An 18,230-nucleotide genomic window follows, 5' to 3' on the forward strand; every position below is an offset into this window, starting at 1 on the left:
ACCTCCATTTTCATCTCTGTCTGCTATGCTGAAAGACTCAAGAAGCAAGCAAGCTTGCCGTCTGTCTCTCAGCAAAGAGCTTCCGAGAGCCGATTACTCTTTCTTTTTGCACCACTGCCTGGGAAATATTGCTCCCATCATAAGAAACTTTCTCAGCCACTTTAGAGAGGCCCAGTTAAATTATCCAAAGGGCTTTCCCCACATATGATATATTATAATAATATATGAAGTTTGGCTTTCATTAGTCCATACCATGGTTGTTGCTTTGTTAAAGCAATCACGTGATTAATACATTCACTTCTAAGGTCGAGTTTTATGAGTTGTAATGACTAGATTCCACTCTAAGAGCCAAGGTATCTGGAGTTGAAGCAATGGCTCTGAGGCTAAAAGCACTGCTCCTGCAGAGGACTTGGGTCCCAGCACCTTATCAGATGGCTCATAATCACTGGTAACTCCAAGTCCAGGAGTTCTAAGGCCCTCCGGCCTCTGAGGGCTTCTCACACCTATGGTATGTATAAAGTCATCACACACACACACACACACACACACACATGCATGCACGCACGCACGCAAGCACGCACGCACACACACACACACACACACACACACACACACACACACGTTGTAAAAGGATGCTCACTTGCTATCACTTCCTGAAGTGAAGTTTGGCCAGGGCGACCAGCCACACGTCCTTGGCACTGCAATGTAATAACCCAAAGTGAATCTTGGTTTGGAATGTTCCTCTCATAGGTATTATACCACAGAGTAAAGAGTCTGGCACTGAGCATCAAACACTGAGTGGCTACTGGAATGGAGGGACCACAGATACCAGGCAGAAACAGAGAAGACAGGGTGTTTAAAGGTTGCACCCCTATTAATACACAAAGGAAAAGTGAGCTCACAGACCATGCTTTTGGTCTGTCAGAAACTTGAATAAACTTGCAAGGAAAGACCTAAGATTACCGTAAATGCTTCCCAACCTTGCCCAGTGGATCAGACCACATCTACTTATGAATCTACACAAAATACTTTGGTACCCAGCTCTCAAAGATATACCTCAGGGTCCCCTTCTTCTGAGGATCAATGTTCCAAAAGAGCCCAGTGTCTGGCTCACACACTCTCTCAGGGAAGCAGTGTCCCCATGCTCTGGACTGAGGGTGTTCATATGAGTTTAGAATCACTGCCTTCCATTTCAGACGAACACCAGAACCACCACAGAACTCTTTACAGATACAAATAGCAGAAGCGAGTTCTGAGCCAGTAGATCTGGATTGGGTGATGGACCCTCTACCTGTTAAAGAATCCCAAAGAGGGCTCTGATACGAAGCCAGGTCTGACATCTTCTGCTTGATCAAAACCCACATCCTCATCAGGACAGGGGTCCCACTGCTCTCATTTCCTGGCAGCTCTGACTGCTCCAGCCTTTTCCCCTTGCTGCTCTTCCAACTGTACCTCTAAGTCACATGTGACTTCCACAATACCCTCCAGATACTCACACGTTCCACGTTCACCTGTGGCTTAAGCCTCAGTGTAGGAACTCCTGTGGTTTGAGGCTCTTCTGCCCCACCCACTTCCTATGGTGGCCACTTAAGCTCCTCTTTTTTTCTTTCCCTTTATCCCCATCTCCAGTACTTCATTCTACGTAGGTGACTTCACTTCACCATAGAAACTGTGCTAGAGTGCTATAGGCTAGCCAGGCTCTCTCTCTGACATGTGTCTACCTCCTTTCTGGTCACATGGTCACTGAATCTCATCCCATCATGCTTCCTTGAGAGTTTAACCAATCAACTGCCCTCCCCCTTTACCTTCTCGCCTCTCCTTGTTTATAGGTTTCTTCTCATTATGTTAACCATTACAGAAATAAAACGAAACCACTCTTCTTCCTGCCCACTTTACTTATTTCTTCTCCACTCCCCAGTGCTGAACTTCCTACAGGAGTTGTCAATCTTTACTTATCCACATGACACAACAGCCAACATTACTTTCCCCTTCATCAAGGTTTGCTGCAAACCTGAAGACATGTCCAGTATTCATCTTCCCTGGCACTTCAGGATGTGGCCCTGAAGACAATCCTGGTTCCATTAGCTTCTGCAGCTCTCTGTTTTACTGCCTACTATTGCTCATTCTCTCCAGTCTGCTTGCTCTCTCTCTCCTCTCTCTCTCTCTCTCTCTCTCTCTCTCTCTCTCTCTCTCTCTCTCTCTCTCTCTCTCTCTCATACACACACACACACACACACACACACACACACACACACACAACCTTAGCATCCCTTGTTGCTAGTACCCTGTATGGTCTAGTCTTTGTCACTAGTCTAAATCAATTTCCAGAGGCAAGCATTGAGTATCCACTGCTGCTCCCTCCCATGATCTCAACAAAGACCAAGTCTCTCTTCTACTCAAACTTCTCTAGTCTAGTAAGGTGAAGAAACCAACATCTAGGAGTAGCCATGCCAGTCTCCCTCACTCACCCAGTGTACAAACAAAAATCACCCACCAAGCCCTATGATCTTACATCCTGAACACCTCCAAGCCATTGCCGTTGCTCCAACACTGCAGCCCCCACCTTGGTTGAGAGGCCACCCAAAGTCTCAGTGTAATTACAGAACCATTTCCTAAACTGGTCCCCTGGCTTCGAGCTGTGATTCCAGGGCTCACCACATTAGCAGAAATGCTATTTGGGGATAGATTTAGGTCTTTATTGTGGAGGCTGACCTGCCTATTACAGGATAGCTAGCATTCCTGGCCTCTATCCACCATGTGCCAATAGCTCCTACACTCTACCACAGGACAATTAAAAATGTCTCCTTGTGATCACATGTTCCTGGTAGGAACAATCACTCCCAGCTGAGAGCCACTACTTTAAAGCTTTTCCTACAGTATAAGCTGGTGAATTATCATTGTAAACATACATATATAATTCATTCATATTCTGTCTCTGTCCATCCCTCCCTCTCTCTCTCTAGCCTTTCCATTGTTTCAGGAAAAAAACCAACAAGCAGCAGCAGTAAAACATGACCAGTTTGGCTTATAAAGTGCTGCATGGAAGGACCTGTTCATTTTAATTTGTAGCCTAGATCAAGTTGGATCAAAGCTAAAGAGGGAAGTCGAACAGTCAGCCAGCGGCACTATTTGCTCCTACATACTCTACTTCTTGGCTAGGTTTTTAAGGCCATTCACCCTAATGTTCTTCTATTTGAAAGTCTCTGAAGTTTTTTGTGCCTATTTTTTATATAAATTTTGGGTTATGATATTCCCATGTCTAAGATGCTCTCCTGTCCCCAGGCTAGTGTCAATAAACAGCAGCTTTAGGACATTCTCCCTAGTACCCTCCCCCCACCTCCCATGTCATGTCACAACACAGAGTCTCCTTTTATGGGCAAGGGTAAACTGATGCCTTTTATGTTTCCATGATAACCTGTGCTCAACCATACATCTCAGGTTGGCAGTGGCCTGGTTCTTTGACCTACAGACCTATATAACATCAAATCCCAAGAACCTACAATACTACTACTAGTACAATACTACGATCATAAAACAGTAGATCTGATGACCTGTGGGGAAATGGAAGGAGGGAAGTAAGAAAGTAATGTCCAGTATGAATCAGAGTGGACTCACTCAGGGCCTGGCTATCCAGATGGTGAGTCATAGCTTCCACATCAATGAGACCAGTGAGGCTATTTTAGTTCTTCAGGGAGATATCAGAGTGACAGGCTGCCTCTACCATAAGCCTCAGTATTTTACACTGTCATGGCAGGTATCTATGGGTTGATAGTACAGAAGATCACAAAGGGCATAAATCAAGGAAAATTTCTAGTAAGCTCTTAGCATGAAATGCTGTTGGGCTCAGCACTACATTTACTACATGGTTTTATTGAGTTCTGACTATGAAGGAGATGCGTGTGAACTCCAGTTCATAGGCTTAACTGAGAACAATAAATAGGGGCTAGAGAAGTGGCTCAGTGGTTAAGAGCACTCACTGCTCTTCCAAAGGACCCAGGTTAAATTACACGTACACAACTGGCAGCTTACAACTGTAACTCCATGATCCCATGTCCTTACAGACATACATACAGGCCAAACACCAATGTATATAAGAAAAGAAAAGCAAATTATTTTTAAAAAGAAGATATAACAGGTACTGTAGAAATGGCTCAGTGGTTAAGGTTGCTTGTTGTTCTTGTAGAGAACCAGGTTCAGGGCCTAGAACCCACAATGTAGCTCACCATCACCTGGAACTCTAGTCCCAGGGGACCTGACACACTCTTTTAACATCCATGGGCACTCGGCATGCATGTGGTACACAATATATACATGCAGGCAAAAACTAAATACACATAAAATAAATAAATCTAATTATAAAAAATGAATACATAAAAGTTTCACCAACTCACTTTAGAATAACTTTTATTCTCTTATTCTTTCATTGAAGGAATAAAAACATGAAAGAATAAAAACACAGGGAGCAGAGGCTTCTGTCTTCCCCCAAACTGAATAAAGCCTTCTTTATTCAGGTAAAGTCAGTCACTATCAGAAACAAAAGGTGTTTGGTCAAATACTCAACACTATAAAAAGCACAAGCTGAAAACCCCACTGTTATTATAAATTCTTCCAAGAATTTCTGAAACAAACTGAGGCCCGGAGAGTTGGGCCCACAGAATCCCATATACCCCTACTGCCATGCTTAGTTCTGATCGTAGAATCACCTGGGGATGGAGTCTCGCTGAGGAATACCTTAGGTTATGCTGATCTGTGGGCATGTCTTTGAGGGATCTTCTTGATTAGGTTAACTGAGATGGTCCACTGCAGGTGGCACCATTCCCTAGGCCAGAGAACTTGAACTGGGTAAGAGTGGAGAAAGCAAGCTAAGCACTAGCATGCACGTGTTCATTTGTCACTTGGCTGTGGGTGTAATGTGACAGGCTGCTTCAACATCCTTACCTTCCTTATCACTTGACTTTCCTAAAACGATGGACTGTAATTTGGAACTGTAAGCCAAATCAACTTTCGCCTTTATCTGTTTCGGTCCAGATATCTTACCATAGCAACAGGAAACAAAACTATAACAATCACTAAAAGAAAGTCAGTCTAATTCTCAAGTACACGCAAATGAGATGGGTGACAACCTGGGAATTGCTTTAAATATTTTTCAGTAACAAAACAACCAATTATGTGGTTAATCTTAGTGTATTTTTGACGAATGTTTGTTTGATTGTCTCTTTGAAATAGGGTCTCACTATGTAATAGTGTGAGCTGGCCCCAAAATTGCTCTGTAGCCCTTGAACTCAATCCTCCTGTCTTATCTTTCTGTGTGCTGGGATAGCTGGGTATGCCTCCTCACCTGACTTATAGGGCAAGCCTTAACAAATACTGAACAAGATCACAAGTACAATGGTGCTTATGACGGTAGAATCCTACTTCTGTGCTCATTTGAAATTTTTCAGAATAAATCATTGAAAGCTTATAATAAAAATACCAGAAATCAAATCACATCTACAAATGTTTATTTAAAATATTTCAGAGAACCACTTATTTTAAATAATATTTATTATAAAAGTACAACACAGTTAGTTTGGGCAACAAATTAAATTTTATATAATGAGCTTTATTTTTAGGTTAGAGGCACATTGAGAATTCTAACAGTCATTTCTAACTTAGATTTAGTAATGAATAGAGATTTAAAAACCCACAGCACAAATTCTGAATGAAGCAAGAAATTTGAAGGTAAATTACAAAGTGTTCCTTCAAACAAAAGCAAAACGCTACAGGAAGACTAGTATAACTCCTTGTTCTTTGTTTTTTAAGTCAGTGTTTCTAATTTGAGTCAAAGATTCCTAATTCAATCTAAGGGCTGAAGCAAGCAAGCCACAGAAAAGCTACAGAGCTTCACTTCAACCAAGATGCAATTCTGGACCTAGCAAAGAAGACGCTTCTCCCACTGCACAGGCTGAACTCTACTGAGAAAAGCTCTCTTCTACTCTCCAAGGATGGAGGGGGGCTGAGAGGCCAGCAAGGGGCTGCAGAGATGGCTCCATGCTTAAGAGTACTTAGTGCTCTTGCAGGACCCACAGAGTGGCTCATAACTGCCTGTAACTCCAGGACCAGGACATAGAATGCTTCTCGGACTTCCTCAGGCACCATGCATGCACGTGGTGCACAGACATACATGGAGGCAAAATAGTTATATACATAAAATAAGATAAATAAATGTAGAGTAAAATTACGGCATGGCAAGAGAAGAGCAGCTTTCAAACAAAACAAGCAAAAAGCTATATGAAGAATAGTCTAACTCTTGGTTTGTTGTTTGTTTTTTAAGGCAGTACAGCTAACCTCTGTGTGTGGCCATCTCTAACTTAGAAGAATGAGAGGAGAGAGAGCAAGGAGGGATGAGAAAGTGGCTTACCTGCAAAAGAACTCCCATAAGTCTAAGTTTTGGATCCTTTGAATCCTTTTAATTCGGTTCCGATCCATTGTTTTCCCAAAAAGACTGGCCACTTCATTATACTCGTGCGTCTGGTTCTGCAGGGAAACCAGCTGGGAGAGGAAGACGACAGTTTAGCAGGCCTTGTCCACCGACGGCCCAGGACCGCCTGTCCTACAGTCCACCTGCTCCTACCTGGTAGGGAACGTCAGGGTTCACGTTCTCCCAGTGGGTTGGCATGGGGATGGCCTCATTTTCACAGATGTAACTTCAAACAGCAAAAGACAGAGCAGAGCGTCAGAAGCAGGTTAGAATCATGTCGGGGTTTAGCCTTTCCTCCACAGCTGAGGTTTCTGTTTGCAAGGCATTATGACAAATGCGATTAAGTTTAACCCTTGGCTTCACTTAAAAATATTTACTGAATGACTGTTTCCTAATTTTAACATGCTGAATTATAAAGTATGATGAGAATATACAAATCTACACAGCTTCAACATTTCAAAAACAGGCAATTCAATTTATTTTGTTGAAATTTCTATAAAATGTGAAGAATGTTTCAGTCAAAGAAAAGGGATTTCTAAGAAAAATTAGGATGACTTTTTTTAAAAAAAATCAAAGTGTTTCTTCATATTCCTACTGAATGAAACTGAGAATTCTAGCAGCCACTGCTGTCCTCCAGGACAGCTCAGCCTCCCCTTCCTCTGTCCCACAAGACCTGATCCAGCCCTCCCTTCTCTGCGACTATTTCTGCAGACAGTACATCCTGACTTGCCCAGCAGCAAATCTTAAAAGCCATCAGATACAGTCATGCCACAGGACACAGACAGAGAGAGAGGATGGTGAGAGATTTCACTAGCGAACAGTCAACAGGCATACCAACCTTCCTTGGAAACCAAAAGTTAGTGGAAGAAACTTACAAACTTACAAACTTTAGCTCCCTTTTGTCAAATTTCATAAAATTTTTAGAAAAAATCCCAATACCATATATATATATATTTTTTAAGACTTTATTTGTATGTGTGTGTATCTGTGTATGAGTGTGCTACGTGGGTGTGGGTGGCTGCAGAAGGCAGAGGAGGTATCCAATCCCCTGGAGCTGCAGTCACAGTCAGTTGTGAGGTACAGGTGTGGGTGCTGGGAACCATTCAAAGAATGTCCCATGGGCTGGAGAGATGGATCAGCTGTTAAAGGCTAGGTTCACAACCAAAAATATAAGAATGTTCCAAATGTGGCAAGAAGGGCAGAGTGGGACCCTCTCTCCAGCTCCAGCCACTGTTCTGTCAGTTCTTACACTTCACTCCATCTCCACACACACACTGTTTCTGCTTTCGTTTGCTTATTTGCTTGACACAGGTTTCTCTGTGTATCCCTGGCTATCCTGGAACTTGCTCTGTAGACCAGGCTAGCTTCAAACTCACAGAGATCCACCTGCATCTGCCTCCCCTGTGCTGGGACTAAAGGCGTACACAAGTCATTGTTTCTAGATCCAGATGTCCTTTCAGAGCCTCCTCAGTTCAGAAAGCCAATTTTTAGCCAACACAAATGGCATCACAAAACACCCATTTTTTTTTGTTGTTGTTCATTTAATCAATTCTTATCAAGCTCTTTATCAGTATGTACCCAGTCTCCTCTTCTCATGGCCAAAGGGAAGTGCAGCACATGGCTGGCACTTAATCAACACTCAATGAGTAAAGGCCTGCTCTGCTGCAGACACACACAATTCCACCCATCTATGCACGGCCAGAGGGAGCGTAAAAGAAGATATGCATCCCAGACCAGGGGAAGGGGGACTCAAGAGCTTCTGCTGTGGTGTGTCTTCCTCGGGGCTTGGTGTGTCATCTACAGACTGCCCAGTGTGGCTCTGCATTGGTGCAGGGAAAAGTGGGCAGTTCCCGAGGATTTGGGGTCCAAATTACAGGAGAGCTTGGTTGCAGAACCATCACGGATTTAACTGCATTGCTCCTGGTGCTACTCAGCTTGCTTCAACTTCTGCTACTCCAGTCAGAGTGCTGCAAAGACCAAAGCTACCCATTTGTTATTTCATGTGCCCAAGAAGGACGTCTCTAAAGTGGGACTCCAGAGTCAAAGGATGTACTGACTGACAACTATGATGCATGGATGCCCAAATGGAGCCTTGGAACATTGCACTTATTGACCTTCTCACCAGGAACGTGGAGGGTACCTATCATCCGTCCAGCAACATCTCCAGGAAAATATGTTAGCCCACTTTGGCATTTCAGTCAGTCTGCTAACAAAGGAGCCTGGCATAAACTCATATTTTCTTCATTATGAGCATGATAGGAGGAACATTCAAATTTTCTTAAGGGAGTTCTAGAAGATCTTCAAATACTACAGGAGTTATTATTTAAATTAATTTCAACACTGAGTTGTTTTTTGAAAGGTCTCCCACTCCCCCCCCCCCCCCAACACACACGCACTTTGTTCAATGTGTCTTCCAGCTGTATGGAAAGGTTTAAAAAACGTGTATGTACCTATGGACTTCACAGGGCACACATTCGCCAGGCTTTAAGGAGTGCCCAGCATCATCCTGCATCCGCCCGCTAACCTTTCTGCATCAGCACCTCCTGACTGCTATCCCCTGGAGCTTCCCTACTTAACTCCTCCCCTGTCATTATTGCCTCAATTGTTGTCCTCAGCTCCGGTCACACCATAACACACACACACCCCACCCCCTAGTCAGCCCTTTCTGTCTCTGTTGTGCAGTTTGTATAGTCTGAGACAGAAGGAAATGGCTCAGCATGTATATAACATCATACCTACTAATACCTTCCATTATTGTGTCTCATCCCCCTACTACACACTACAGAGGATAACGCTTGCTGTATCCTATTCCTGCCCATGAGGAATGCATACATGGTGCAGCAGGTAGAAACATTCTCTGTGTTCCACAGACCCAGGAAAACCATCATTATCTTTTAAATTATGATGTTAGAATGCAAGTCAAACATCTTGATAAAGAAAAAGTGTTTATTTTCTTTCTAGTTTCTTCAACCCTTTTCTTGGCTCTACTTTTCCTAGAACGCCCTGGAAGGAGCAAGGCGACTCCTTACAACTCACACGCTCGCTCAGATAATGTTTCTGAGCTGCGTCCTAAGTTCTCCAAATAGAAAAAGAAAATCAATATTTGCTTGAGTGGTCGTTCTAGAAAATAGGAGATACACTCTGAAATGTTTTCACTTGATTTCCCTTCCCATGTGCAACAAATAAAGTATTTATTACATCTGGCTCTTAGCAATTCTTTTTCAGTCTATAGATGGCAAAGGGAACCAAAAGGAAATCGTGCACCCCAGGTGCTTCAGGGAAGATGCTGCACTGCTGTCCACAGTGGATGTGCTGCCCCAGGTTTTTGGTCACCTTGGACTGGCGTTATATACATGAGACACAGATGTACAAGTAGATACCCAATGGGAATCTACATTAGTGCAGGGGCACACCAAATGGGCAGTTCTCTAAGATTTATGGTCAAATTTCTGGAAAATTCTGTGACCATATGTCCAGTTTAAATTCAAACATAAGCTCAATAGCCTATTTTAAGCAAAAAACATATGGCACCTTGTAATTATCATGCATGTCTAAGAATTGAAGAAAATTACACATGACAAACAAGAATGAAAGGAAACAGTGACAGAAGATAACGATGACTCCATCAGTGAACACAAGGTTTAATAAATACTGCAAAGGTTATTCCATGGAATGTCAGTCTACCTAGGTTTCTGCCAAAGAGTAAGAAAGAGCAGGGGGAGGGCAGCCCCGTCTGACTGCCCGACTGCCCGCCCACCCACCCACCCTCCGTGGGACCCGTTATAGTACCTGAAGGCACTGATGGAGAAAGGGGCCCTCTTTATTAGGCGCTGTTTCCCAGTGACGAGATTCATCTGCTTCATTTCTGAAGACAAAGATAGACACATCCGGTTAGCCACAGCAGCATACAGTGCAGAATAGTGCCACAATACATGAAGGTTACACAGCTTTGGAGAGAGCTGACAGCTGGTATGTGACTTTTTATCATGTTGCAAAGGTGCCAGGCAGCACCTTCCTTCAGTGCTTGATCTAAGGCCCACACCAAGATGCTTATCTCACAAGGTGTTGTTCCTCTGTGTGTTAAACTGACACCAAAATACAAGAATTCTAAAGGCAGGAAAGTTAAGAGTATAGAACAAAATCATCTAAAATCTTTTACTGGATTTGTTACATGTAGAAGTACACTCTGGTTTCCCTAATAATTTGAAAATCAGAAAGAGGCTGTTTTCATATAAAATCTGCACAATGAACAGCATTTCAAAAATGTACATGTTTCTTTACTCCTCTTTAAACTGAAGACCTAAATCAAAGGCAGGGAGGGAGAGACGAGAGGGGAGAGGGGAGAGGGGAGAGGGGAGAGGGGAGAGGGGAGAGGGGAGAGGGGAGAGGGGAGAGGGGAGAGGGGAGAGGGGAGAGGGGAGAAGGAGAGCCTGGCCATAGATCTCAGTAACAGAAGACCACTATCTGGTCAGCTCCTTCTGTCCACACCTCAGTTATAGCACTATCTACTGGGTCCATTTTATCACCTCCCAACCAGGCTGTGAATCTTAGCATAATACTAGTCAGGTTGCACACCTGATGCCACTGCACTTGTCAAATGCTGGTGCTGAGTGTGCTCTGCCACTCCTGTACTCACCAGAGCACTGTCACAATTCTCATCTCAAACCTGTGGCGTCACTGTCACAGCTGTCTCCATCTGAACTTACTTTCCATGACTTTCACAGGGAAAAGCTGGTCAGTGGTAGGGTGACTGGGGTTAACCCTGAAAACATGTGGAAAACTGTACCATTCATTCGCTGGCTGCCACATACTGCTGGGATACTTTAGCAAGGAATTTTTTTATTTGTTTTTTTTTTTATATATATATGGGGTCTCATGTCCACAAAGATGGCCTAGAACTCATTATGCAGCTAAGACTGGCCTTGAATTTCTGATCCTCCTGCCTCCCTATCCTGAGTTCTGGGATTACAGGCATGTACTAGCAAGCCTGGTTTATGCTCTGCTAGGGTTCCATTCGTGCTAGGCAAGTATTCTACCAACTGAAATACATTCTGAGTGTCTAAAAAGACATTCTGGATAAGTTCTATTTCCTGGTGGAATCTCCCAAGGAGTATAGCTCACTAGTGACTACTCTTAGACACAGTGGCCTGCTGAACACCTACCATACACTTTAACAAGTGGCAGCCCCTTTCTGAAGCCTGACGTCTGTGTATATCACACTGTGTCTGTTTTCCCTCCCAAACTGTGCTTGTACACACTAGTAAAGAACTCTGGTAACATCTGCCAAGCACCTTCTGCCTGCCTAGAACAGAAACATCAATGCCGGTGTTCCCCCATGGGCGGCCTGTTTCCTAACGCTAGTTTTTAAAGTCAGGATTGGTTGAAGGTAAAAATATGGTGGTTTTCATTCTTTTTAAATTTAATTTATCTATCTATTCTTTGATTTATTCTTGATAATGAGCAACTGCAAGGAAAGCAGGTTTGTAGGATGGCATTTTGGGCCAAACCCTTTCCACTTCTGGAAAAGCATTTCGGGCCTTCTGCTCCATTCTCAGCACATCAGCACTACCATGGTTGGAAAGACACAGCTCAGTAACTGGAGAAGAATAGCTAGAAGGCTGAGGTGTAGAGCCACTAGATGTACAGTGATTGAGACACTGGCCCACTCACACCTCCTTCACATCAAAGACATAAACAGTGTGAAGGCAGCCTGGGACTTACGGGCTGAATTCAATAGTGCTTTCCTGAGACACCTGATAACATGGCCCTGCATGGGGGTGAAAGACAGGGTGGCATGCGTCCAAACTGAGGCTGATCTGCACATCAGCTGGGCTCATCCGTGAAAGAACCAGGGAAATGAGGAACCACCCCAAGAGCAGCCACTGAAGAGGCAGCCATTTGACCTAAGTAGCAGCAGAAAGGTCACATGGCTTCACTTTGCCTTGAGATAGTCACCAGCCAACAGTGACTTCCTCTTTTATTATCAGCTTGATCTGTAAGATAAAAAGGTTCCCAATTCAAAGCAATCTCCAGCCTGCTGGGGTGCAGAGTAAATTAAAAGCTGTAAGACAGGCATAGCATTACAGACCTGCAATCCAGCTACTCCAAGGGCTGAGGCAGGAGGATTGTGAGTTTAAGACCAGCCCAACAATACAGGGAGACCTCACCTCAAAAAACAAAAAAACAAAAACAAAAACAAAACAAAAAGCAAAGACAAAACCAAAAGTTATAAAGAGCTTTATATGAACTCAAGACACATGGCCAACAGCACATATGTTAACAGACAAGAACACAGAAACATGCTTTTATCAATGGCAGGGCTGCTCAAGAGTCGACAGTGCAGTTTTGATTGAGCAGAGAACAGGAGAATTTACTTCATGCTTCAGACATCTGGGCTAATCCTGCACTTCAGAGCTGCAGACTGCACTGTGCTGAGAGTCTAGGAATATTCTAGAAACACACGACTAGGCGGGGAAACATACCTGCAAAGTCTATCTTGTAGCTGAATTTGGAAGTAGTAAAGGAAATGGAGCCACAAGGGTTTGTTTTGAAGCTTTTTTCGATATCTTCACTGCTAACTGAACATTGAATGTTGGTATCCGGCTTTAAGACAAACCAGAAAGTTGCATTTACCAGCTGTTCACAGTGATGGGTTGGCCGCAGAAGTGGAGCTGAGGTCCCAGGGACAGAGAATGAGGGATCCTACTGCCTGTTGCTCTCCCTCCCACAAACACAGGGAAAGGCACGCCAAGACTGCTCGTGGGAAGTTATTAATGACTCCGGGGGAAGCGGCTACTGGGACAAGGGTCTCTGTCACAGCCTTTTCACAAGGTCCTCAGGATTACTCCACGGGGCTCACAGTAAACCTTTCACCAGCCTGGGAACCATAAGATGGGAGGAAAAAAACAAATCCCCAAACTACAAGTTCCTCTGTGGGCACTCAAGACGCATAAAGTACCTAACATGATACCCAGAGCAGGTGCTGAACACGGATAGCCACTCTTCCCTCCCTGTTTCCACCAGATCCGGCCGGAGTCCATCACCCAGGCATGCTCCCTGTCTAAGCTCGCCACTGTTTCTGAGAGGTTACAGCCAGGGGAGGACACAGGCTCCTAGCTACTCTGCTTCCCATTAGGAAAGAGCTGGTTCTTTCCAGTTTTCCATGAGCATGACTCGACACACCAGCGAGCCCTGGCCTGTGAAGCTCAGGGCAGGGTACCTGAAACATGTGCCACTTCCCACATTCCGCCAGGTAGAACCAGCCCCACTGTGTGTCCGATGTGTCCATGTCGTCCACATCACTGTCTGTCTTCTTGGGAAAGAACTCCTCTGTCTTGTGAAACATCTTCTGGAAAGCCAGTGAGAGGTGGAGAAGGAAATACCCATTAATGACCAATGTTCTTTATGGAATATTCTATTTCATTACCAAGAGCCAGATTCCAACGTCTTTCCCACTGTGCCACATGACACCTATCTGCATCCTGGCCCTGAAGCAGCTTAACAAACACACCAGGCTGATGATCCTCCTTAGGTGGCATATGTCAGAGCCCATGCAGCCCAGGAAGGAGGTCATTATTTGCCCATGGTCTTGTTAGGAGCCCCTGCACCAAAACTGCTTAAGACCAGATGCATCCTCTTTGCTACTTCAAACAGTCATCTCATTTAATGGCATGAAGAGACATTTCTAAAATGTGACATGAAGAATAAAAAAGGCTATAAAAGTAAAGAATAATACAATAATGTTTTAGTTAAAATATATCTATACTTGCTTTCATAAACACATGGATATATGCGTGAGTGTGTCCAAGCGTTCATGTACCCAGGAAAGTTTGAATAGATATGATAACCTGTCCCAGTGTCTTCTAAGCATCAAGGTGACCAGAGTGTAAGTGCAGCAGTGGTGACAATCTCTAATTCTTACATGGTCCTGACTATGTGTCAAGTGATCACCTAAGAACTGTAGAGGTGACTTCTTTCAGCTTAACAACAACCTCTATGAGACAGGCACTCCTAGTATAAATGGTCGCGCAGCAGGGAGCTCGGCTCAGGCAGACTGGCCACAGGATCTAGACACGGAAGCGACACACTATGCTGCTTTATGCTGCATGAGCAATGGGTGTGTACAGTGCTGACTAGAGCATTAATTGATGCATACTTAATCTTTGAAAGGAAAAAAAAAAGCTGACATTCTTGGATAGAAACTGTGATGAAGTCATCAGAAAAGGGACCCAGTGACTGATAAAAATGATTTAACTTCATTTGGAATTTGACTTACTATCATCATCTTTAAACTATTCATTTAAATTGGAATAGTCTAACTCTGGCTGTACCACCCTGAATGGGCCTGATCTCCGTAGCTGAGCAGGGTCAAGCCTGGTGAGTACTTGGATGTCGACATCCCAGTCTAGATGATGAGAGACAAGCTCTGTAGCTTCTTAGAAACAGAGATGTAGAAACATCAAAACAAAGCTCTGGGCCTCGTGGTGCATGCCTTCAGTCCCAGCACTGAGGAGCCAGCAGCAAGTGAATCTCTTTGAGTTTGATGCCAGAGTGGTTTACTTACAGAGTTCCAGGGCAGCCAAAGCTACATAGAAGATTCTCTTTCAAAAACCCAGTAAGTAAACCAGTACATTTAACAAATAAACAAACAAATTAATGTGCGTGAGCAACATGGCATTCTCCTTGCAGGAACTTAGAGTACTTCCGCTGCAGCATGCCTGCCCATTACTAGAGTACTTCCGCTGCAGCGTGCCTGCCCATTACTAGAGTACTTCCGCTGCAGCGTGCCTGCCCATTACTAGAGTACTTCCGCTGCAGCGTGCCTGCCCATTACTAGAGTACTTCTGCTGCAGCGTGCCTGCCCATCACACTTTGATCCCTGCCATTCTCTTACCTTCCTTTCCCAGTGACCCAATGCTATCACTTCATAATGGATCTCTCAGAGGTGGGTGTGTTTGTGTGTAATCTTGTATAAAAACATCAATACTGGCATATGCCAAAATATGATCCCCTATACCTTTGGTTGTTTTTAACAAAGAATCTGTATTGCTTGATAAGCTGAAAAATATTCTTATGCCATTAGATAAAATGCAGAAGCGGTGTAGCCCAGGAGAGGGTCTCCTTACTTGGTTTTGGTCACATTGTCCACACGAAGCAGAAGCTGAAGCTCCTTGCTCACTGTGCTCACTGTGCTGCTCACTGTGCTGCTCACTGTGCTCACTGTGCTGTTCACTGTGCTGTTCACTGTGCTGCTCACTGTGCTGCTCACTGTGCTGACTGTACTGCTCACTGTGCCGCTCACTGTGCTGCTCACTGTGCTGCTCACTGTGCTGACTGTGCTACTCACTGTGCTGCTCACTGTGCTGCTCACTGTGCTGCTCACTGTGCTGCTCACTGTGCTGACTGTACTGCTCACTGTGCCGCTCACTGTGCTGCTCACTGTGCTGCTCACTGTGCTGACTGTACTGCTCACTGTGCCGCTCACTGTGCTGCTCACTGTGCTGCTCACTGTGCTGCTCACTGTGCTGACTGTACTGCTCACTGTGCCGCTCACTGTGCTGCTCACTGTGCTGCTCACTGTGCTGACTGTACTGCTCACTGTGCCGCTCACTGTGCTGCTCACTGTGCTGCTCACTGTGCTGCTCACTGTGCTGACTGTACTGCTCACTGTGCCGCTCACTGTGCTGCTCACTGTGCTGCTCACTGTGCTGCTCACTGTGCTGCTCACTGCGCTGCTCACTGCGCTGCTCACTGTGCTGCTCACTGTGCTGCTCACTGTGCTGCTCACTGTGCTGCTCACTGTGCTGCTCACTGTGCTCACTGTGCCGCTCACTGTGCTGCTCACTGTGCTCACTGTGCTGCTCACTGTGCTCACTGTGCTGCTCACTGTGCTCACTGTGCCGCTCACTGTGCTGCTCACTGTGCTCACTGTGCTGCTCACTGTGCTCAGTATGCTGCTCACTGTGCTGCTCACTGTGCTGTTCACTGTACTGCTCACTGTGCTGCTCACTGTGCTCACTGTGCTGCTCACTGTGCTGCTCACTGTGCTGACTGTACTGCTCACTGTGCCGCTCACTGTGCTGCTCACTGTGCTCACTGTGCTGCTCACTGTGCTCACTGTACTGCTCACTGTGCCGCTCACTGTGCTGCTCACTGTGCTGCTCACTGTGCTCACTGTGCTGCTCACTGTGCTGACTGTACTGCTCACTGTGCCGCTCACTGTGCTGCTCACTGTGCTCACTGTGCTGCTCACTGTGCTGCTCACTGTGCTGCTCACTGTGCTCACTGTGCTGCTCACTGTGCTGCTCACTGTGCTGACTGTACTGCTCACTGTGCTGCTCACTGTGCTGCTCACTGTGCTGCTCACTGTGCTCACTGTGCTGCTCACTGTGCTCACTGTGCTGCTCACTGTGCTGACTGTACTGCTCACTGTGCCGCTCACTGTGCTGCTCACTGTGCTCACTGTGCTGCTCACTGTGCTGACTGTACTGCTCACTGTGCCGCTCACTGTGCTGCTCACTGTGCTGCTCACTGTGCTCACTGTGCTGCTCACTGTGCTCACTGTACTGCTCACTGTGCCGCTCACTGTGCTGCTCACTGTGCTGCTCACTGTGCTCACTGTGCTGCTCACTGTGCTCACTGTGCTGCTCACTGTGCTGCTCACTGTGCTGACTGTACTGCTCACTGTACTGCTCACTGTGCCGCTCACTGTGCTGCTCACTGTGCTCACTGTGCTGCTCACTGTGCTGACTGTACTGCTCACTGTGCCGCTCACTGTGCTGCTCACTGTGCTGCTCACTGTGCTGACTGTACTGCTCACTGTGCTGCTCACTGTGCCGCTCACTGTGCTGCTCACTGTGCTCACTGTGCTGCTCACTGTGCCGCTCACTGTGCTGCTCACTGTGCTGACTGTACTGCTCACTGTGCTGCTCACTGTGCCGCTCACTGTGCTGCTCACTGTGCTCACTGTGCTGCTCACTGTGCTGACTGTACTGCTCACTGTGCCGCTCACTGTGCTGCTCACTGTGCTGCTCACTGTGCTCACTGTGCTGCTCACTGTGCTCACTGTACTGCTCACTGTGCCGCTCACTGTGCTGCTCACTGTGCTCACTGTGCTGCTCACTGTGCTGCTCACTGTGCTCACTGTGCTGCTCACTGTGCTGACTGTACTGCTCACTGTGCTCACTGTGCTGCTCACTGTGCCGCTCACTGTGCTGCTCACTGTGCTGCTCACTGTGCTCACTGTGCTGCTCACTGTGCTCACTGTGCTGCTCACTGTGCTGCTCACTGTGCTCACTGTGCTGCTCACTGTGCTCACTGTGCTGCTCACTGTGCTGCTCACTGTGCTGCTCACTGTGCTGCTCACTGTGCTGCTCACTGTGCTCACTGTGCTGCTCACTGTGCTGCTCACTGTGCTGCTCACTGTGCTCCTCACTGTGCTGCTCACTGTGCTGCTCACTGTGCTGCTCACTGTGCTCACTGTGCTGCTCACTGTGCTGACTGTACTGCTCACTGTGCCGCTCACTGTGCTGCTCACTGTGCTCACTGTGCTGCTCACTGTGCTCACTGTGCTGCTCACTGTGCTGCTCACTGTGCTCACTGTGCTGCTCACTGTGCTGCTCACTGTACTGCTCACTGTGCTGCTCACTGTGCTGCTCACTGTGCTGCTCACTGTGCCGCTCACTGTGCTGCTCACTGTGCCGCTCACTGTGCTGCTCACTGTGCTGCTCACTGTGCTCACTGTGCTGCTCACTGTGCTCACTGTACTGCT

The 18,230-nt window shown here is 45.9% G+C and overlaps 1 protein-coding gene across 11 annotated transcripts in view; it reads right to left on the bottom strand.

Annotated features, from left to right (window-relative positions):
• The window catches only part of Parp11 (poly(ADP-ribose) polymerase family member 11), a 54,237-nt gene that overhangs the window by 11,966 nt on the left and 24,041 nt on the right, over window positions 1-18,230 (bottom strand). For 6 of the 11 annotated variants that reach the window (XM_029478424.2, XM_021164583.3, XM_029478423.2 and 3 more), the window contains 5 exons: window positions 13,680-13,808; window positions 12,943-13,063; window positions 10,250-10,325; window positions 6,614-6,686; window positions 6,401-6,531 (listed from right to left, as the gene is read on the bottom strand). In XM_029478424.2, the coding sequence (XP_029334284.1) occupies window positions 6,401-6,531; window positions 6,614-6,686; window positions 10,250-10,325; window positions 12,943-13,063; window positions 13,680-13,805 (527 nt within the window). In that variant the 5' untranslated portion in view covers window positions 13,806-13,808. The remainder of the gene's footprint in view (window positions 1-6,400; window positions 6,532-6,613; window positions 6,687-10,249; window positions 10,326-12,942; window positions 13,064-13,679; window positions 13,809-18,230) is intronic. The other 5 variants (XM_021164587.3, XM_085839869.1, XM_085839870.1 and 2 more) reach the window with 3 other exon arrangements.

This window comes from Mus caroli, unplaced genomic scaffold (assembly GCF_978045245.1).
Source record: "Mus caroli unplaced genomic scaffold, Mus_caroli_1 scaffold_7, whole genome shotgun sequence".
Lineage (NCBI taxonomy): Eukaryota > Metazoa > Chordata > Mammalia > Rodentia > Muridae > Mus > Mus caroli.